Source organism: Medicago sativa, chromosome 7 (genome assembly GCF_051527215.1).
Source record: "Medicago sativa cultivar Bolivia chromosome 7, Bolivia_mono, whole genome shotgun sequence".
Classification (NCBI taxonomy): domain Eukaryota; kingdom Viridiplantae; phylum Streptophyta; class Magnoliopsida; order Fabales; family Fabaceae; genus Medicago; species Medicago sativa.
The window spans coordinates 87,705,786-87,728,024 of record NC_140755.1 but is presented as its reverse complement, the minus strand read 5'-3'; the positions used below and the strand labels follow the sequence as shown (position 1 = coordinate 87,728,024).

The following is a 22,239-nucleotide window of genomic DNA, read 5'->3' as shown; positions in this document are numbered from 1 at the left end:
TCAATTTGTTTGTTATGGGTCAGTTCTATTCATGAATATATATTTATAGCATTTGAATTGTATTAGGATTTTTTGTATGGTATTTACTAATTATAATCGATATAAGATTTTATAACAGGGTGTCATCCTCTCAATCTAAATTTTCTTTTTTAAAGAAATAGATTATATAACAAAAAAATGTAAAGTATTTAAAGTTTTTAAATATATAGTAAAATTTATAATTTTAATATCACCGTCTCTAAATATATGACTCTTTTAAGATTTTTCTTTATCCTTTTTTATAATCCACATTTCAAATTTTCAACCGCATTAATTATTTTTTGTCGTCTCAGTATCAAATACATGTTGAACTTCCTGATCCGGGGTCCTGGCAACGCCACTGACACCAAGTTTGAATAATTTTGCATGTCAACCCATAGTCCCATAATTCGCGGTTCGCTTCGGTACGTGGTACGGGTTCAGGTACGCGGTACGCAACCTTTCAAAGAATTGGGTACGTGGAGGGTATACATAGTCGGTACGCTATTTCGGTTCGCGGTACGTGCTAATGTATTAATTGGTACGTTATGAAAAATAATAATTAAATAAACAAAAAATGATTAAAAATATTAATTGTTAGATTTTGAAAATAGATTTTTAAACATAAATATTCATTGTTAAGGGGTAAGATTAGCAATTGTTGTATTTTAATTCAAATAGTGCAAAAAATCCCATATAAGAATGGTTCAGCGGCCCATATACTTAGTCCAGCGGCCCAATATAAAAAAAAACCTAATTTCAGCTCTTCTTCTTCCTTACGAGTAACAGCAGCAGCTGCTGCTTTTCAAACCCAGTTTCTTCAGCTTTTCGAACCCAGTTTCTTTCTCTTCCTGTTACAACGGCTGCTTCCTTTACATCATCATCTTCAGAAACTGTTTCTTCCCTATTTCTAGATCTATTTTCCGGATTTTTCTGCGGGTACGCTCGTTATTGCGAATTTTCCGACGAATTCTAACGAACCAGTACGCGGAAGTACCGCGAATCGGTTCGCGCGAACCAATTTGCGGTTCTCCTATAGATGCAACGAATTATGTTACTCTGTGTCAACATCTAATCAGCATATATTAATGTAAAGTATGCAACAGGAAGGCCCACTAGGATTGATAATATCGTTAGGAATTGGATTCTGTCGTGTCCTTTTTGTCCCATCATTCTCTTTATCCTAACTCAATGGTTGATTGACTAGCAAGGGAAAAAACAAAAAGGAGAGAGAAAAAAAGAGGTGGATTGAATGGTTGAGATTAATGCAACATCAACATGAGAAAAATAGAAAGAGAGGATCCAAATCCATATAGTTAAGGTTGTCATGGGCATTTGACGTTTGCCGACTCTGCATGCCCTTCATGTGATTGCTCTTTAAGGCCATTGGATCGTTCACAAACCCCTCAAACATTTCAAAATATCATCCTCGGGACTTAACTCACAACCTATCGAAACCAAACATGGTTGAAGTTCCCCTTGATTCTAAACCTCTCACACGGGCGCAGTGGCGGAGCTGGAAATAATTTTGAGGGTGGGCCGATTTTTTTAACAGGTGTAAATTTATATTTTTTTATTAATTCATTTGAGTGACTATTAATTTTTTTTTTCTATAGAACATAATTTAAATCGATGTTTTAAGAATATTTTAACATAAATATTATATAATTTTTACTTTATTACACATATATTTTTAATTAAAAAATAACTGTGCTTTATTAATTGGTGAATCAATTTAAACTGCATAGGAAGTTGTTGTCCCCAAATGGTTAAGAACCTGTTGTTGTTTCATTTTCTTTTCTTCTTCAAGATCAGTTTCATTTTCTTTTCTTCTTCAAGATCAAGAGCGCGTGCACCAGTTCGAACCCCACGAAGCATTTTTTTTAGCAAATCTTTTAGAAAAATAGCACAAGAAATTAAAAAGAAGGGCAAGCAGGAGTTGAACCGTGAACAAAAAGGTACAATACATCTCGCCCAAACCGCTGGAAAAGACTTGTTAGTTGATATGTTTGGCGCAACATATTATATATATAATATAATTTCATATTCTAATATGTGTAAATACCTATTAAAAATGATTTTTTTTTAGGGTTGGGGTGGGCCGTGGCCCACCCTAGCCCATAGGTAGCTCCGCCTCTGCACGGGCGAATAGTGTTTCCCGCAAATGCAAAGGGACATCAAAATGCAACTTTGAATAGACTGCTTGCTATTAATAATAACAAAGTTGAATTATGTACAAAATTATTCTTTGCATGCATGTTGTTTATAAAGGAAATATCAAATTTATCTCGATTCTTCTCTTTTAATTTTGACCTTCATTTCAATATTATTTATTTACAATTGGATAAATTATCAATTTAATCCTTAAATTATCATTCTCTCTAACGTAATTTCTAAACTATCTAAATATAGTAAGCAATTTTTTTAGTACCAAGATATTGGTACGAAATTTGTACCACCATTGGATTGTAAAAAAAAATTTGTATTACCATTTAACAATGACTAATCTTCGTCGGGGAACTTGTGCGGCACACAAGGTGGATTCTCCCCTCCCAATCGGGGTTTTTCCATACGCATGAGACAGAAATCAAACTCCTAACCACATTTAAAAGACTCAAGTCTCTTATCACTTAGATTAATCCATTGTGTCAGTCAAATTGGTTATTGTTATTAATATACTAAGGACTAAATTGATGGATTATATATCTTTGATATTAAATCAATAAAATTCATATAATTTTTTAATTCTCTATAATTTTACTTAATAAAAAAAATATAATCTTTTAATAAAATAAAATAAAAATTATGATCTTTTTTTACTCCTTCCGTTTCAAAATGAGTGTCACTTTAGACAAAAAAATTTGTTTCAAAATGAATGTCACTTTACATTTCCAATACAACTGTAATTTTTTTCTTCCAACTTTACCCTCAATAAATACTCCAACTTTTCTCTCACAGAATTTTCAATGCAACTTTAATTTTGTCTTTTACTTATAAAATAAGGGCAGTATAGTAAAAGTGTTATATTCAATGATTATATCATTCCATTTTTTAATCCGTGTGCCAAAACCTAAAACGGCACTCATTTTGAAACGAATCATTTTTGCAAAAAGGTTAACGTTAGAGGGTCAAAACTGCTATTTTAAAAATTTGAAACCAAAATTGCGGGTTTGTAAAAGTTGGAGGAGAAAATTGCAATTTAAACTAAAATAAAATAATTCAAACAAATTGAAATTTAGAAAAACCTGAAACCCTAACCTGTAATCAAATCACCAATCGTTGATGGCGTGCAACGGCGGCGGTGGCTGCCAATCCGGTTGCTACAAAGACGAAGAACCGACACACGGCCAACCAACTGCATCTTCAGAAACCGAATCAAAGAGCTCTACCAATATCTGCATCAAGTGCAAGCTAAACGACGTCATTTCCGGCTACGGAGGAATCGACGATGGCCGTTTCTGTGCAGATTGCTTCAGAAGCAACTTGTTCGGGAAGTTTCGACTCGCTGTTACGTCGAACGCAATGATCTCTCCTACCGATAAGGTCCTAGTTGCCTTCTCTGGTGGCCCTTCTTCCAGGTTAGTTAACTACAAAAATCCTAACCCTTTTTGAATTGACTTATTTGAGTTTAGTTATTCACATAAGCACTTGAGAATATTTGGGATAACTTATCAAAACAGTTTATTACATGTCTATATAACTGCTTTGTTTTCAGCTTATTTTTATAAGCTCTCCGGGATTGCTTATGAAAAAAGCTTATAACTTACAGTGAAAACAATTTGCCTTTATTTTATCTTAAGTTATACATAAACACTTAACTTCTAGATAAACACTTATATGGCAAGCAACATGCTAAGCACCGAGCCCGTCACTGATTGTAATAAAAAAAATAAAAAAAAAAAAGAATAGTGATTTTGGTATTCAAAAAGTTTAGTTTTTACCGATTTTTAGAAAAAAAGCAGAAACTATTTTGTGTTTGAAGCAAACAACTTCTCATTTGAAGCAGGTTTTAGATTATTTTCTGAGAGGCTGATCAAACAACTTCTGAAAGTAATTATCTTGTTTTAAAAAAATGATTTTTTCACGGATTAAAGTGGATCAAAAGTGCTCTAAACTGTTTATCCAAACAGAGCTTAAATGCATTATTTTGAATGTGTGATAAATTTCAACTTAGTTTTGTATTTTATTTTGTAGATGATAATAAAAATGTGTTTTTTTAGGGTAGCTTTGCAATTTGTGCATGATTTGCAAGAGAGGGCTCATAAGAACTTTGAAGCTAGTAGAGATAGGTCATTGCCTGTGTTTGGTGTTGGAGTGGTGTTTATTGATGAGAGTGCTGTTTTACCGATTCCAGCTCATGAAATGGAAGAGGCGGTTGAAGTTATTAGTTTGATTGTGTCGAGCTTAGCCCCACCAAGGAAAGAGTTGCATTTTGTTCCTATTGAAACTGTTTATTCGTCGGATTCTAGTGATGGAAAGGAGATGTTAACTGAGCTGATGAATGTAGTGAGTGATACCACTGGTAGGGAGGATATGTTGCTTTCTCTGCGCATGTTGGCCTTGCAAAAGGTTTGCTTCTGGATTTTTCTGATACTAGCTTATAGGCATACACATATGTATATGTTTGGAAACGTGTTCAATTTGAAACTGGTAATAATTTTTCAGGTTGCTTCTGAATTTGGGTACAACAGGATTGTTCTGGGCTCGTGCATTTCAAGGATTGCTGCTCATGTCCTTTCAGCCACCGTGAAGGTTTGTAGTTCTTTTATAGGCAAATGTTAGTTGTTCTAAGTAGGTTATGTTCGTAGCTAGTGCTAGAGTTTGAACCCTTGACCTCCTTCTCTAATTCCTTCGGATGTCCGAGGCCAACCACTTGAGCTACGCCTTGGGGACACTGAAAGTTTAGCAATTGAATTTAACTGAATTGAAGTTGTTACTAGGGAGTAAATTAAGAATTTTCTGTCATGAGTCTTGTCTTGTGAGGCACCGTGCCAAATTGAATTTTTTGTGGTCAATCAACTTGCTTGTTTGTCAATTTTTGTATGCTCTCTGTCTAGTTTTTCTAAGACATTCTGCTAGGACAGTTACCTGTTGAGTTGCATGCATCTCGTTTGTTGCATCAACTGCCCAGATATACACTTTGTTGAAGTTTAAGCGACTTTGAACATTACCTTAAATAAATTTTCGTACAAAGGGTAAAATAATGATGCTTTGTGTCTACTGAGCTTAAACTATTTTTATCACGAGTTTCACTGGTGGAACTTTTAAATTCATTAGTACAATTCAATTTTTAGATTGCATTGATCTGAAGAATATAATAAATGCCTAAGTTGCAAGTCAAAAGCTTTTTTCTTAATGGGGATCTCAATATGATTAAAGTGAATATGTATGTAAACTACTTGCACTGAGCAACCTTTCCTACTATATGATAACACGTGTGCTACTATGCTAAGCAAATGTTTTAGCTCCCTATTCTTTTTACTTAAAAATTATGTAATAATGTGGATTTTATGATCCATCTCCACATTTATCCCATATGAATTAAAATCTTGTATTGTGCATTGTACTAAGAATCAACATGTTATGCGTCATCATTTCCATATATTATAACAGGGTCAAGGATATTCATTACCTGCTGATATACAGTATGTTGACGCTAGATGGGAAATTCCAGTTGTGCTTCCTCTGCGTGATTGTTTTGCCCAAGAGATCAACATGTTTTGCAATCTTGACAGGTTTGTACTCCTCTGGATATGCATAAATATTTTCAAAGAAATGCGTCGGTGCTTTTTGTTTGTTCTGCTTCTTGTTTTGGAAAATTTGGAATTCTTTTGCATGCTGTCATCCATGTCTGTCAGATTGCATTATGTAATTGTTACTGACTGGATTTGTCTCATCTCTTTGGCAGGGCAGTCTAAAGACCATTAAACTGTCTACAAGTCCGAGTTCTAGCATCAATAGCTTGGTCTCATCTTTTGTGGCTCTACTGCAGGTATAATTTGTTTTGCCTGACCCATTTGATATATAAGTGTGGTTGGGAGTGAAGACATTTCAGTGATGGGTTTTAACTTGGAAAGTTGGCTGTGACCTGTTTTATGAGTGTTATATAGTGAGATTTTTTTAGACTCTTCTCATCTTTTGCGTCAAGTTCTCTTGGCTTGTTATGCCCCATATATACAGCCAGTCCACTGATTTTGCATATATGTGACTTAATTTTTTGCCTTTTATGGAATTAGATGTGCCACAGCCTGATGCATATTCGAAATATAATTTTAAATGCTCACTAGTAGGGTTTAGGGAGAACATGCTTTTGTTGATTAGTATTTTAGAAGCCTGAATTGAATTAGCAACTAGCAAGTCATTGATTGATTACCTGATTTGCAGGAAGAGAATCCGTCTCGAGAGAGCACAATTGTAAGAACAGCTGGGAAACTTATTCCTTTTCAATTCAACAGGATTCCCGAGATCGTTGATGGTAATGTTCCATTGGCAACTCGAAGACGCCAAAAGAGATATAATCTCAAAACCAATGAATCTGTTTCCTCAGAATCTTTCTGTCCTCTCTGCAATAGTCCACTTGCCAAAAGTGAGATTGTTGATTGGAGCAATCACAATAACTGCAAAAGTAGTGACACTTTTTATACTTTGTGCTGTTCAAGTTGTCAGTTTCAGATACTTCCACCAGATACCACATCAATGGAGAAATTTTATACGGATTTACCTCATTCAGTGGTTGCACGGGCAAACCGAGTCAACAATGGCAATTTGAATGCGTTAAGGTGGGTATTTGTTTGTCGTCGTGATCAATCAATTAAATACATATCAAATTTAGTAATAACTCGGTCTAAGCCAATTGGCAACTGGGTCCTTCATGGAATCTTTTATTATAGTACCAATTCAATCTGTTTTCTTTTAGGTAACTTTGCTGTTGAGTGATGGTAAGAAACTAGGAATATGAGAAATTTGAATAATCTGTTTTGGCTCTGCTAATATTTGTGAAATCAAATAGATCATTTTGATAGGCCTTGAGACCATGGCCATTTCTTGTAGTGAAACTTCATTAAGATCTTCTAGCTGGGTCCTTGCATTTTTTCCGCGGTAAATGTGTTTTTTCATGTGTTTAGGCTTTTGTTTATACACTTATACTGCTAGACCATGATGTTCTTTTGCCCTTCTTTAGTAGGAGCACAATTGCTTGGATTATGATCGATTTATTGTGACTTGGGTTTTCTATTTATGATATAAACATGAAAGAGTCTACCTATTTTTTGGTATGACACATTTCTTCATGACCAAAAACAAATTTTACGTGTCGATATTCTTGTTTTCAGGGAACAACTACAAGATTGCTTGCTTTCAGATGGTGAAGATGAAACTTAAGTTTACTTGCCTACACTGAGATTCTCAGTTAAAGGGGCAAATCCTGGTTGTGGTAAATTTACGGTTTGACTGACTTATGAGAAGGTGTTGCTTTTGGCCTCATGCAATATCAAGAGTTATGGAGTTAACCACTTAGATATGGTGGTGTTGATTCTCTGACTTAACATTTGTGAGAGTATTTAAAGGATAATGTTTTTTGTTTAGATATGGTGGTGTTGATTCTCTGACTTAACATCTGTGAGAGTATTTAAAGGATAATGTTTTTTGTTCTGCATTGGTTGTATTTTATGGAAAGTGTTGAACCACGACAATGAAGAGAGTAGTTATTTGCAATTTAGGAGTAGTATGAAATTGTTATTTTTCCTTGTCGTTGTTTCATGTCTGCAGATGAAGCATGTATTCTAGATTGGCAGTTTATCTGTTTATGTAGTCTTTATAGTAGTTGTTTCAACAGAAGTCATTGTCAGTTGAATGCTCAAATATCAAAAGGGATAATTGCAATGCAAAAAAAAAATTAAACAAAGGTCAAATGGAATATGATAAATCTTTTTTTTTTTTTTTTGAGAGAGGAATATGATAAATCTTGGTAGTTGGTAAAAAGTTGTTTACGGTGCAAAACTATTTAAGGATCAACGTAGGTTGAGTTAGCTGGTAAGGATTCAGCTCATCTCACAAAGGAACCCGGATTAAATTGTGATGCTTACGTAAATATCTTATTAGTGGATAATAATATTACAAGTAACTGTAAATGCTCTTAAATTTTTTTCTTATAAAAACTATTTAAGTAGAACACTCCTGTGATAGGATTATGAGGACTGATAAAAGGATTTACAAATTACAATGGAGGCAAATTTCTACTTTGCTACGAAAAAAGATACAGAACATTTTGTATTTTATCTAGAAAGTAACCGATTACACTGATGTAAAATTGTCTTTTAAATTCGAAAGTGATTTTAAAAAAATTCAACAATACTCGTTCAAAAAAAAAATACAATAATATTAAAATTTCTATAAAATTTTTTTAAAAATAAAGTGATTTTTTAACCGAGAGAATCACCGTTGGCTTCTGCTACATGGACCCCGAAACAGAAGAAGGCGACACTCATCACCTCCCAATCCCAACGTCACCGGAGACTCACCGCCGTTCCATCTGCTCCAACTGCCGGCGACCAAATCCAGTGTGTCTCTGTCACGCGCTTCCCGCAAAACCCATCCCAACAACCACCCGAATCCTCATCCTCCACCACCCTCAAGAAGCCAAACATAAACTCTCCACCACTCCAATCCTCACCAGATCCCTCCTCAATGCCACCTCCATCACCGGCCGCCGTCTCCGCCGCGGCAACTCCCCTCTCCTCGACCAATCTCCTACCGCCATCTACCTATTTCCATCCACCACTTCCTCACCGGCAATCAACATCTCCGACTTCAAACTATCGGAGCTGAAACGCAACAGCGACGACGGCCTGGTGTTGATCGCATTCGACGCCACGTGGAAGCATGCAAAGGAGATGGTGAAGGCAAGCGAGGGGTATTTGTCGAAATTTGCGGTTAGGGTATGTTTGGGAATGGAAGATGAGAAAGTGAGTGGGGGAAGTATTTATGATTCTGAATTGATTTTGAGGAAGGAACCTTTTGGTGGCTGTGTGAGTACTATGGAGGCTGTGGCTAGAGCATTAAGGGTTCTTGAGCCTAATGGGATTGAGATTGAGGCTAGTTTAATTCGGATTTTGAGGGAAATGGTGAGGTTGCAGGCTGCTTTTTTAAAGCCTATGAATCCCAGACCCAAATTGTTGAAGACGAAGAAGCTTAAGGAAGTGGAAGACTGTGAGAGTTCTGAAAATGGTTAGTCTGATGCACCAACACTTCTGATCGATGACGTGTCGTGGTGTTTGACACCAACACTTGTGATTATGTTAAATTATGTTGTTTTCTCAAAAATTTATGTGTCAACGCGTCCATGTCAGTGTCGTGTTTGTGTTCGTGCTTTTGTGTTTTCTACTAAATTCTATTGTTGTTTTGAATGAGTAGTAAGATAACAAATGAACAAGTTGCATTTCCATTTGCTGCCATGTATTAAGAAAATGCAGAGAATTTGATTTCCCTTTATGACCTGTGTTGCAAAATGTGGATCGTGGAAATAGCGTTTTGTTCAAATTTTGTTAAGCTGCACTGTTATAGCACTGCTATAGCCGTTATTTGACAACACTTGGTACTAAATCGCGTATTGTGAAAATAGTGGTTTGTTAAAATGTCATTACTCTATTACGCTATAACTTATTATGTGATATGTCCGCTACAATGTTTATAACTATGCATGCTAATGTTGTAGTTTATCTTATTTAAAAGTGGTAAATATATTTATAACACAATATATGATTTGTGTTTCAGAAAAGCTGTGATTCAAGGTTGGTAGTGAAACTCAAGAATCTGACGTGGTTTTCAGTTTCTGCATAATGCTGGCATTTTACATGGATAAATTGATGTGGTGACAATCCAAGCTTCAGGACTAGGTTGATTTGACTTGTAGTGTTCCAAACTATTTGGGGGCATGAATGCTTGGTTGTATAAGATTCTTAAGCTCAGAATTTATATTTGACTGAAGGAGCACAAAGAGAGCTTTGGTAAATTGTGTTGTGGGATGAAGAATTTGGATACTCTTTGACACACAAAAAAATCTTAATGCAATTTGTGTGCTTTCCTTGAATACCTGTATCATTCTCTTCATTAATGTATGCCTTTATCACTGCTCAAGAATAAGATTGGAAGAGAACAAATTTTATTGGCCCAAATTGATATGTTGACACTTGACAAGGACATGGCAATGAGATATGAAGAGAATAAGATATGTCTTTATTTTGGTGTGTTTGCCTGTGGTTATTATGGGCAACATAGGAAGGAATATATAATGTCAAAACGTTGATATTCTTGTGCTTCAATGAATGTTCCTCTTGAATGCTATCATAAATGGGAATTGCTATTTAAGCCTTTGAAATTGCTCTCATGCATCCAAAATTATCTTCAATACCCTCAATAGAATCTCGTTGGAGGTATTAAAGGTAACTTTTTTTTGCAAATTTTGAAGCTTTAGAGAGCAATTCCCATCATATACCTCTTAGATAAGTTTGTTTGTTCCCTGAATATAAGCCTTTATACAAATTATTAATGTTTTATTTATTTTTTCATGAAATACCCCTAATTAATACTACTAATTTATTTTAAATACAAATTATTAATGTTTTATTTATTTTTTCATGAAATACCCCTAATTAATACTACTAATTTATTTTAAAATATGAAAAATCATATTTAATATACATACAAATAAAGGATCAATATTTACACACAAAATAGACACATTAATTATACTACGATTTTTCTAAAGAAATGTGAAGAAATGTAACAATGTTCATTACTTCAAAGACTAAAAGTTGAAGGAAAATTTTAGAGGAAAATTTTAACAACATTTTTTTAACAAAATAATATTCCACTTGCGGTGGCTGTGTTGCCAGGTGATAAATGCATAATCATGATGAAGAACATCAAACACTGAAAGCTGATAATTTGCTATCATGTGCTGTCCAAGTTGACGGATGAAAGCACATCGACGAAGACTTTACTTGATCAACTTCGGAAGCATATGATAGCAAATTGTAAGCTTTTCATATGTCGGAAGTTCTTGATGTTATCATGTTTATGCATTTATCACCGGATAATTTGAGAATGGCCGCTGGTTTTTCAGCTTTTCGGTGCTGGATACATAATGATGCTTACATGGCACGTTCTTGGATTTTCACAAGTAGCGGATCAGTCTTTCACATGCTCTTATTTTGGTTTGAAGTTTTTAAATTTGTTTGAAATATGTTGTTAAGAGTGCAATGACCTTTCCTCCCAACTCATTTTATCTGGTATATTTTCTCGTTTTCGTATTGCCATGTTGGTCAGTTTTCATTTTTGACGGATTTTATTGGTTTCTATTATTATTACTAGTATTAAATATGTTTGAGGTGAGGTGTATGAGTAAAGAAGGGATGAGAAAACAATATTAGTCTTTGGAGGAGAGCCCAATAAAGTGAAAAATTGGAAAATGCTGCCACCGTAAGCTCTGTAGCTGCCAACGTATGTAACTTCTCTCCACCGTAATCACTTCACTTCGCTTCCAGTTCAGTTCAAAACGCGAGAGCACTTTTGTGTGCTCCGCTCCGAATGTCATCCAAGTCTCCTCTCTTCTTTCTTAAATCCAGATTCAGTAGGATACACCCCCATTACCATTTTCACACCCCCTATTCAACTTCTTCTTCTTCCTCGCCATTTCACTCGGATTACTTAGCTCAATTCATACCTAACGGAACCTCCAATCACAACCCACTCACCCCCCGCGAACGCCGAATCCTCACCGTCCAATTACCCACCATCATCAAAAACCACCCAACCTTCCTCTTCAAATCTTTCTCCCTTCGATTCTCCCCTCTCTTCCTCGTTCACATCCTCAGCCTTCTCCAAACCCGTCAAACCGCTTTCGCTTTCTTCAAACTCACCTTCCTCCATTCCCATTCCCATTCCAATCAATTCCTCCATTCCTGTTGCATTTCAGCACACCTCCTTGCATCCCTTAATCGACAACTCCAAGCACAAGATCTAATTTCCTGGATTTTCGGTACAATTGAACCTCTTAGAACCAAAGAGATTGTAGAATTTATGTGGAGGAATCATGATTATTACGAATCTCATTTTTCTGTTTTGAATACGCTAATGAGAGGTTTTTTGAATGTAGGTATGAGTTTAGAGGCTTTGGAAATTTTGCATAGAATGAGAGATGTTGGTGTTAGGCCTAGTGTTACTGCAATCACCATTCTTTTTAAATTGTTGTTTAGGGTTGGTGATTATGGTACTATATGGAGCTTGTTTAAAGATATGATTCAAAAAGGGCCAGCTCCGAGTAGTATTACGTTTAATACCATGATTTGTGGGTTTTGTAGACGGGGTAAGGTTGTTATAGGGGAGAGTTTGTTTCATTTGATGGGTAAATTTGGCTGTGAACCCGATGTTTTTACATATAATGTTATTATTAATGGTTGTTGTGTTGGGGGGAATACTTCTGTTGCGGTTGGTTGGTTGCGTTTGATGATGGAGAGAAGTTGTGAGCCGAGTGTTTCCACATTTAATACCATTGTGCATTCGCTTTGTAGGGAAGGGAATGTGGTGGAGGCGAGGAAGTTGTTTGATAGAGTTTTAGCTTTGGGGGTCGTTCCGAATACTGCAATATATAACACGATGATGGATGGGTATGTGAAGGCGAGGGATATTGGTCGAGCTAGTTTGCTTTATAAAGAAATGAGGATTAAAGGGGTTCCGCCGGATTGTGTGACTTTCAACATTTTTGTTGGAGGGCATTATAAATATGGGAGGCAAGAGGATTGGACCAGGTTGTTAACCGATTTAACAGAAATGGGATTTTTTCAGGATTGTTCGCTTTACGATATGACGGTATCGTGGCATTGTTGGGCTGGCAGACTGGATCAGGCCATGAAATTATTAAAGGATTCACTTGAAATGGGACTAACTTTTAGCGTGGCTGCCTTTAACTCATTAATAGCAGCCTATAGCAGGGAAGGTTTAGAAGACAAAGCTTTTGAAATCTACCATATTATGGTGAAATGTGGTTTCACTCCTTCATCGTCCACATGTAATTCTTTGCTTATGGGTTTGTGTAGGAAAGGGAGGTTGCAAGAAGCTAGGACACTTTTGCATAGAATGTCAGAGAAGGGGTTTCTCATAAAAAAAGTGGCTTACACTTTGCTTTTTGATGGGTATTTCAAGATGAATGATATGGATGGTGCTCGATTTATGTGGAAAGAAATGAAAGAAAGAGGTATCTATCCAGATGTTGTTGCCTTTTCAGCCTTAATAGATGGACTTTCAAAAGCAGGTAATGTTGATGAGGCATATGAAGTGTTCTCGGAAATGTTATCTATAGGTTTTGTTCCTAATAATTTTGCTTATAATTCTTTGATTGGTGGGTTTTGCAACTTGGGGAGGATGGCTCAAGCATTAAAGGTGGAGAAAGAGATGAGGCTAAGAGGCCTTCTTCCCGACACATTTACCTTCAATATCATCATAGATAGATTTTGCAGACAAGGAAACATGAAATCTGCAATTGATGCATTTCTTGATATGCACCGGATTGGTTTGATGCCTGATATATTCACATTTAACATACTAGTTGGTGGATACTGTAAGGCATTTGACATGGTTCGTGCAGATGATATTGTTAATAAAATGTACCCATATGGGCTGTACCCGGATATCACAACATATAATATACGCATGCAAGGTTACTGCAGTGTTCGAAAAATGAATCGAGCAATTGCCATTTTGGATGAGCTTGTCTCTGCTGGTATTGTTCCAAACACAGCGACATACAACACTATGATGGGTGGTATTTGTAGTGATATTTTGGATCGTGCTATGATTGTTACTGCAAAATTAATTAAGATGGGTTTTATTCCAAATGTGATTACGACCAATATATTGTTGTCTCACTTTTGCAAGCAAGGAATGCCAGAAAGGGCCTTACTATGGGGCCAAAAATTGAGAGATATTTGCTTTGATTTTGATGAAATCTCCTACATAATACTGGACAGAGCTAACCATTTGGTGCAGAATGAGGTTGAACTTGTGAGAGGAACATATGAAAAGAGCCTCTTTTTGGATTTCCTAATGTACATTACATTTGACCATTTTTCAAGAAATAGACCTCGTAGCATAGAGAATGAGAATTGTTTAAAGCTGATTGAAAGTCAATATGTTGCTTTGTGAACTTGATTTTTTTAATCTTTTTATAATCCTGGACGTTTTCCAAGGTTTTGTGTAATCATGAGATCAATAAGTAGGCACTCATTCGCTACTTGAGCATTGCACCAAACAAGTGGTTACATAATATCTGGCAGTGGCATAAACTGTAAGAAACCAAGGAAAGATTGGTTACCTTTTTCTAAGGAGAATATCATTAGATATTGCTACCAGTCTGGAGTGCTTTTATGTTTATTTCTTCATGAAGGGTAAGAGCAGCTATCCTTTTAGAGGGATGCAGTGGAAGCATAGTTTGCTTCTGAGATTTTGAGGGCTCGGGACCATCATCGGTCTGAAGTGTGGTTGAATCTGCTAAAGTTCAGGCAAAGAAGAATGTTATGTAAGTAAATTAAATCCATATACAGTAGAAAAGTGTCTGATATCAAATCTTCCTTGTGCCCGCCCACAAACTATTTTTATTGTGTTGCTGAGACTGTATGACACACTGAGAGGCTATTAAGATTGATTAAGCATGGTTTCAGCTTTCAGTTGCAGTTTGTCGTGGTTGCATTCATTTAGGAAAAAGACCAAATCCCCTAGAATTTTAAGGTATAATGTTTCAAAAAAAAAAAAAAAAGAATCTTAAGGTATAAGGTGAATGCCCTACACTGGTTTCATAATTCTAACAAATATCACGGGGAAATTAAGTCTTTGTGACTGATTTATTCCTTGTTATGTTACTGAAAAACTGCAAATAAATATGAAGTTGTTGATTTCCCATATTAATAGTCTTTGATGGGAAATTACTAGTATGAAACTTATTGCTCAGTTAGTGTAATCTTTCATCATATGAGAAACTGAATAAAGTTGGGATGTCTCTTTGATTTCCTTGTTTTGAGGGGAAAAAAATTGGGAAATTATTTAGCAGAGTTTTTCAGCGTACAAAATTCATTTAGACCCCATCTTAAAAATTTATATAAAATTGTGAGTGTTTCTGCATTTAAAGATTTCTGAGTGACTAATTTTACCAAATCTTAGAATTTAAGTTTGGTCTAACTCAACCCCTATATAACTGGTTTGTAGAGTGACAGATGTCTCCCCCGCTTATAAGCTCTTTTTCAGGTCTTATCTCATCTAGTTTAGGACTCTTAAACACTCCTCTCATTCTGAACATCTAGAGTGTGACCTAAGTGACCAGATAGCGGGTGGTTCTATGGATCTTGGATAGGATTTGATATCATATATTTGAGTTTGAGCTATAACTCAATCCCTATAAAACCGGCTTGTAGGGTGATAGATGCCTCCCACTTATAAACACATTTTCAGATCTTATCTAATCCAATGTGGGACTCTTAAAAACAAGTTATACTTTTTCAACACAGAAAGCAAAACAATCTTATTTACCATGTTTTATTTACCTAAAATTTAATGATCATGGAAATTGTGTGAAATAGATTGTTATTTTGATTTTATTTAATAATAATAATAATAATAATATTCATCTTTTCCTAATTTCAGGAATGAATATATGCCCAAGTCATGGAATTGTGTCATACACAGATATAATTCAGCAAATGTGGGCAAATTAATCACTCCTTTGGGAGCCATACACGCATTGGTGAGTGTGGGCAACTACACCAAAAGCATGAGTTGGAGAAGGTACTGAAGTTCATTCCAAAACTACAGTAGATGCAGACAAGATTGGTGTTGTAGGAATACTTCAGGTATGTTCTTTTAATATGCTTGTTGACTTAGTTTACTATTCTACTATTCTTTTCTCATGTTATTGATCATGGAAGAGCAATCAAATTATTTGCAAACATATTGAAAACTGAATAAAATAAACATTTGTTAGATCTGCTTTTCTTTTAAGTAATTTGATATTTAAATTGAGCCCATTAGAAATGGGCAAGCAATAGCAATCAAGAATTGAGTGCCATCCTGATGAAAATTCAACCGTCCATAAGGTTATCAAGAAACCAAGCATTTTATATGGTATTTTTCTCTAATTTAATTTTTCTAGGCCTTTGATCTATTTAGAGACTTCAATTTGGTTCATAAATTTAAAAAGGTTGTATTTGAGACAGCGAACTTCTTTACATAAATATATTCATTTCATTTAAGTTTAAAACTTATGCTTCTATCTCTTCTGACTGGGTAATGTGAAATTGAAAGTAAAATATGATATATTTCAGATTTTTATATTATTGATGGTAAACTAAAACCCCAGATGAAAGTTAATCACTAATATGATCAACATGTGCAATGTATGGGTATCCCAATAAACTGTGCATTGACATTACTCAAATGCTATGAATACTTCAGGAAACAATGCCCATTGTGCAGCCTGAGACCTCAATCACCTAGCGGGCTCAAGAAGTATCAGGAGAGTGGTGTCTTCGGAACTAGATTGAATTTTCCAGCTATAGGAAGAAGCCAGCTATTAAATGGCAAAAGCAAGGGTCATGACTCACGCCCAAATGATGAAAGCTCTAGTATGAATATTTATCTGCAACTTGCACGGAGACATCTTACAGTTTGTTCATACAAGGCTGCTAAAATATGTCAAACGCAAGAATTCAGCAATAATGGGAATTTTTGAAATGGATCATAGAAGTTTTGAACTGTGTAGTAACCAAGAGCATGAATGCATACATAATTCAAGTGCCATCAATCCACTCAATAGTTTGCAGCTTTATCTGAAATTCATATGAGGGTTCAATTGAATCCAATAAAGCAGAGCTTTGGAAGATTTTGATTCAAGAGAATTAGCTAATAAGTATACAAATTAGAATAGTATAATGGAGAGGATATCAAGTGGTGGAGATTTTTATTCAATTCATCTACAACGTCATTCTCCAGTTGGTTACCAATTTTTTTTTATTTTTTATTTTATTTCATGTTCTTCTACTCTATATTGAACAAGAATGAAATGGTACCGTTACTAATGTTAACTTCTATTGTTTTTACTGTTTAACAAATGATTGATATAAACACTACCAAAAATATTACATATTTTGCTTGTTCACATGTGTCCCATGTTAACTTTGGCCTGTTAATTTCTTTCCCACCTGTCTCCCCATTTGTTCCTCTCTGCCCGCAATCACTCCCTCTCCATTTCTCTGTTTATGCAGCACCAGCCGAGCAAATTAGTTTTCAATTGATCTCAGAAGATGACGAGGACAGCCAGAGGTGATGTGGTGACGGAGATGAGGGGCAATGTAACGTGACAGGAGCTCCTTGAAATGCATTGTGAATTTGTGATGATCAACCCAAAATTTGTGAAATCGAACTCCCAAATCAAATGGTGTAAGAGTAGGTTTTTTTCTTTTTTTCTTTTTAAATAGAAAATTGATGCATCTCTATCTCTATTTGTATACAAGACTATATATTTTGAATAGAAGGGCGGTCCATGAAACTATAATTGACATAAATACTGTTATATAATAAAAGAAATCAGAATTTAGAATCTTTAATGCAAATTATAGTAGTACCTTTTTTTACAGGAAAATTATAAGTAGTACTTTGCAAAACAAGACAATTGTTTGTATTACATTTATATGTTCTTACTGCAATTCTCTTCTTGCAGAATATATTGAGGACAAACATATTGTATATGCAATTTTGCAATATTCTGCACGAGGATAGAGGAAAGTTGTGATCAGTAGGCCATTGTTGCTACTACGAAAAAAGCATAAAATACCACATTCCACATGTTAGTGATCTTTAAAGCTGCCATAGTTGTCACTATGAAAATTAACATAATTCATTGACAATTTAAAACAAAAAGAAAAAGGTAAACGATTTTATTTCTTATCTTTTGTTTTTGAGAAAACACAGATAGTTGTCCATTCTTTTTGTGCAATTGCCTTTGTTTATGTTAATAAACGTCTCTTTTGCCTCTTCAACAAATCTAGATACAAAAATCATTTTATGTGGAGGTAATCCAAAAAGGAAATAGGGCGTGAAAGCTAGGGTATAATATAAGAAAATGATCTCTTCCCATAACAAAAAAATAAGCAAGATCTCTTTAGCTCTGGACCAACAAAAAAGAACAAAATCTCTTAGACTAATATCATTTGCAAATCCCAAAAGGACTTTGTAAAAGTACAATTAAACCCATTTAGACTTCTTTTATAATCAACACTATTGTCTACAAAATACACAATTTCCATGACCACTGGGGTAAAACTTAAGTAAAGCAAGTTTCTATGACACTATTTCATACTGATCGATCTCTACTAAACAATAGCTAAAGTGTTTTGAAAATGAGTGAAAATATTGTATCTTGAAAAAATTAAACAATAAGAACAATATTATATATACGTTTCGTCCTTTTTTCTAGGTCAAGCAAAGCAACCAGCCTATTGTTTTGGTATAAAGGAAGTCGAGGAAACAAAACTCCATCAAGATGAGGGACAATTTCTATAATGTCGAGGGTAACTTTTAAAATCGACGAGCGTCCATATAAATTAATTTGAACATTTTCACCGTGTTTTATTCTCACTTATATACTTTTTAAAAACTTTTTTAAGGTAATTCGTCTCATAATTCTTTCAAGTCAAGAACGATAGTTAAGCGATGGAGATATTAAATTACGAGATCTCAAAAAAAAATATTCATCTTATAAATAAATTCTTTTAATTTTGTATTCATTTTTATGGTTACCAAGAAATGCATTTTATGATTTTTTTTAATTGACTAATTCGTGCATATATTATAATCCTAATTCCAGTGCCCTACCATGATATCATTGCACTGCTGGGTCTTCTTTTCCCTTTACCACCCCGACCATGATGTGTGCCATACATGTATGTATGCCGACCCACTCAAACTCTATATAAACATTAAAAAAATAGCATGCACCATAGATGGCCTTACACAGTTAATTTACTATATGATGGTCTAATCTAAGGACGATGAGAGAGATATGTCACATGGTAGATAATGCATCTTCATTTAATTTCATGAAATATGATAAAAGAATTATTCCAACAAAAAATAATTTAATTCATAAAGTGCATGCGATTGAGTTAAGTTTCTGTTTGCTTTGATCCATTGAACTGGATACTTTTTCTTCGAAACATGTATTTAAAACTGATAAAGATGAATCTGTGAACAATATCATAACATCCAAATTGATAACATTAAAACAGTAAAAAAAATACCTACAAAAGTGACAAAATGTCAAAAAAGAGCTCTATTAATTTTGTATCTAATGAAATTCAACTCCTGATTCACGTGATCACGACAATAAGTTGGCCGGCTTATGATTATTTGAGGCCAATTATTTTCATTAAAGAGAAGCACCTGCACTACACTACAACAACTTGTTGACATTTTGATTTTTGTTTAGTTTTTTCTTTTCTTTATACAATATCATCAATTCAGTTTCAAATGACTCATGCATGTAGTCAGACCAATGAGGATTTATTGCTTTTCATTCAAAAAATAAAACTGTTTAAGTATTCAACGGTTAAGTTAAGAAAGAAAAAGAAGTAATAGGAAAGCCATGTAATGTTAGATCTTAATTACATTGGGGGATCGCTGCAAAAAGTTGAACTAGAAGACAATGATGATAAACATGATAAAGATTGCACATAAATTTTAAAACGGACGTAAACTCACCAAGTTTTAGGTTTAATTCGTCCCATCAACTTATATATCAATCGGATGTAGATGAGTATACTGACGAATTCCTTTCGAAATACTTTTGAATCCTTCATGTAATTTGGACATTCACACCAAATGTGTTGATAAATGATAGTTTACATTATTTGGTGAAGAGAAATTTATGTTTAGTTTTTTTTAATAAACATACTTGTTACAATATTTTAATAGTCAATCAAATACATCATTTCGCTGAAAGATCTCTATTTAACTATTAGAACTTTCCAAATTTATGTTTTGAGAATTCCTCTCCCAACTCACTCTTGTAAGTCAATGAGAATTTATTTCTTTTGTTGTTTTTCTGTTCATTTCCATTAATTAATTAATTAATTAATTAAAAATGTACCAACTAGCAAAATCTTCTCTTTAAGCCAAAGTGACTTCATACATGATCTTCTGTTTGGTGTGTTGGCCCAGTTAATTTGGTGGTTCATTTTGTAGTAAATCATTGAAGTTTGATCTACAGATCATGCATGGGAAAGGAAAAATGATTCCCCCTTACTGGGAGCATGACACAATAACACAATCTTGGTCGTTTGAGGTTAATTGAATCTCATCAGTCAGAATTTTAATTTGCAAAATGGATCACAACAAGAAGTGGACGTGAATATCCAATATTTTTTATTTTTATTTTTAACATAGACAAATACTAATAAGATAGTGATTATATTGGTTTTGAGGGTTTGAACTTTTGTCATTTTTCTTAAAAACTTTAGGCGTTCTTTAATTCACCAATACTAGTATAGTGACCCGTGCCAAGCACGGGGAAATAAAAAACTTTTTTTTTATCAAATATATAGATTTTATATTATGTTATCTTAAAGTTATAAGTGTAGTTATAATTTAAATTTGACATGGAAAAAATATCATCTTAATTTTATATATATTTTGAAATATCTAAACATTGCAGATAACGATTAAAGTATTTGGATTTATACTTATACTAATTATTTGTAGTATAAGTTGTACTCAGTGTAAAGCTTGGCATATGTAATATTTTTGCAAAAATATGCCGACGTACTGTATATTATTATTTGTTGACATAGTGTATTTTATTAATCATAAAAACTGATAACATACTCGCAAAACCTGATTTGACCGCGCAGCCCCTTCAACCTCCCTCTTCTCAGCCTCCTTCCCTTCTTCTTCCACCATGTAATCGCGGCCGCCGGTGATGCGATCAGCCTCGCGGTTGCGTCATCACCAAACCGCTCATGTGTTGGTCTAAAAACTTATACAGGGTCGGTGGTTGCTTTTGAGATCGTTGTCGTTTCTGATTTGGATTTGGTAGTAGATCTGGTGTAAAGATGGATGGGTTTCCTCATCCTTCTTGATGGTGTTTGCGTGGTGGTAGTTGTTACGCAGTTGCGTTTCGTCATGGTCCCGGTTCGCAATCTTCAAACCCCACGGTGGCTTCCTTCGTTGTCGTCCGGGGTCGTGGTTCTACTTCAGAAACCCGTCGCGGTTGTGCTAGTGTGTTTCGCGGTGTTCGGGTTTCGTTGGGCTCGAAAGGGCTGAAAATGCTTGCTGTGATTTGTCGCATGGGCTGTTGGTACGTGAATCTTGTTCATGTTGGCGGTCGATTCAGACACCATCCCTAAAAAAGATATGTTCATGCTTGTCTCTGATGTTTGTTCAATTCAGAATTGTTGAGTATATGTGGCAGATTAGACATTTTCCTCTTCGGCGGCAAGATTCAATTCGGATTCCCAACCTACCGTCGTCGTCATCCTTAAGGTTGTCTTCGTTCTTCAAGGTCTGATAAGGGACGCACTGTTGTGTTGATCCACGTGTTTCTGGATGGTGGTTGCAATTCTGGGCTAAAGGCTCCAGTATTCCTCCCCTTGTCGGAAGGAAGGTCTTATTTGATATATACTTTGGGGCTCGAAAGAGCTTTTATCTTGTTGTGCTTTGCAGGGAGAGGATGGTACGTGGATCTGCTCTGTGTTGACGGTTGGTCCATTCACCGCGGTCTTAGACCTCTACTTAAGAGGCTGTTATATCCATTTGTGTTGTTTTTAATTTTCATATCACCCGTTTGGGTAGACCTACATTTTCTGGATAAACAGGTTAAGTTTATGTCCCCCAATTTTTTTTTATGTATTTTTTCCCTTTTTTTAATAATATATTTATGAGCATCTGACAAAAGATTAGAGTTGGGTACAGGGGCGGTTCTAAGGCCCGGCGAGCCTAGGCACTCGCCCGGGCTCTGGCCCAAATTTTTTGCAATTTCTTATGTAAATCCCCTTAAATTTCTTATATAAACCCCTATAAATTGGGCAATTTCTTTAAATTTTTTATTATTTGCTTGCAATTTCTTATGTAAACCCCTATAAATGTATTGCAAAAAAATTTTCGCCCGGGCTTTATAAAAATCCT

At 35.0% G+C, this 22,239-nt stretch overlaps 3 protein-coding genes across 6 annotated transcripts; all 3 read left to right on the top strand.

Annotated features, from left to right (window-relative positions):
- The first annotated feature begins 3,278 nt into the window (after positions 1 to 3,278).
- On the top strand, positions 3,279 to 7,870 carry LOC146909800 (Adenine nucleotide alpha hydrolases-like superfamily protein). Its single transcript, XM_085731199.1, has 7 exons — positions 3,279 to 3,596; positions 4,239 to 4,587; positions 4,684 to 4,770; positions 5,632 to 5,753; positions 5,932 to 6,010; positions 6,403 to 6,797; positions 7,350 to 7,870. The coding sequence occupies exons 1-7, from the start codon at positions 3,301 to 3,303 to the stop codon at positions 7,396 to 7,398; spliced, it is 1,377 nt and encodes a 458-aa protein (XP_085587325.1). The 5' UTR covers positions 3,279 to 3,300; the 3' UTR covers positions 7,399 to 7,870.
- Positions 7,871 to 8,418: 548 nt separating this feature from the next.
- LOC146909799 (DTW domain-containing protein) lies at positions 8,419 to 10,190 on the top strand. Its single transcript, XM_085731198.1, has 2 exons — positions 8,419 to 9,243; positions 9,790 to 10,190. Exons 1-2 carry the CDS (start codon positions 8,472 to 8,474, stop codon positions 9,798 to 9,800), a joined length of 783 nt encoding a protein of 260 aa, XP_085587324.1. The 5' UTR covers positions 8,419 to 8,471; the 3' UTR covers positions 9,801 to 10,190.
- Positions 10,191 to 11,548: 1,358 nt separating this feature from the next.
- LOC146909798 (uncharacterized) lies at positions 11,549 to 18,102 on the top strand. 4 transcript variants are annotated; one of them, XM_085731194.1, is made up of 5 exons: positions 11,549 to 14,590; positions 15,709 to 15,914; positions 16,516 to 17,051; positions 17,361 to 17,499; positions 17,780 to 18,102. In XM_085731194.1, the coding sequence occupies exon 1, from the start codon at positions 11,605 to 11,607 to the stop codon at positions 14,215 to 14,217; it is 2,613 nt and encodes an 870-aa protein (XP_085587320.1). In that variant the 5' UTR covers positions 11,549 to 11,604; the 3' UTR covers positions 14,218 to 14,590; positions 15,709 to 15,914; positions 16,516 to 17,051; positions 17,361 to 17,499; positions 17,780 to 18,102. The 4 variants fall into 4 exon arrangements, with proteins under 4 accessions (XP_085587320.1, XP_085587319.1, XP_085587322.1 ...); XM_085731193.1 differs by having other exon boundaries at positions 17,361 to 17,505; XM_085731196.1 differs by lacking the exon at positions 16,516 to 17,051 and having other exon boundaries at positions 17,361 to 17,505.
- Positions 18,103 to 22,239: the final 4,137 nt, after the last annotated feature.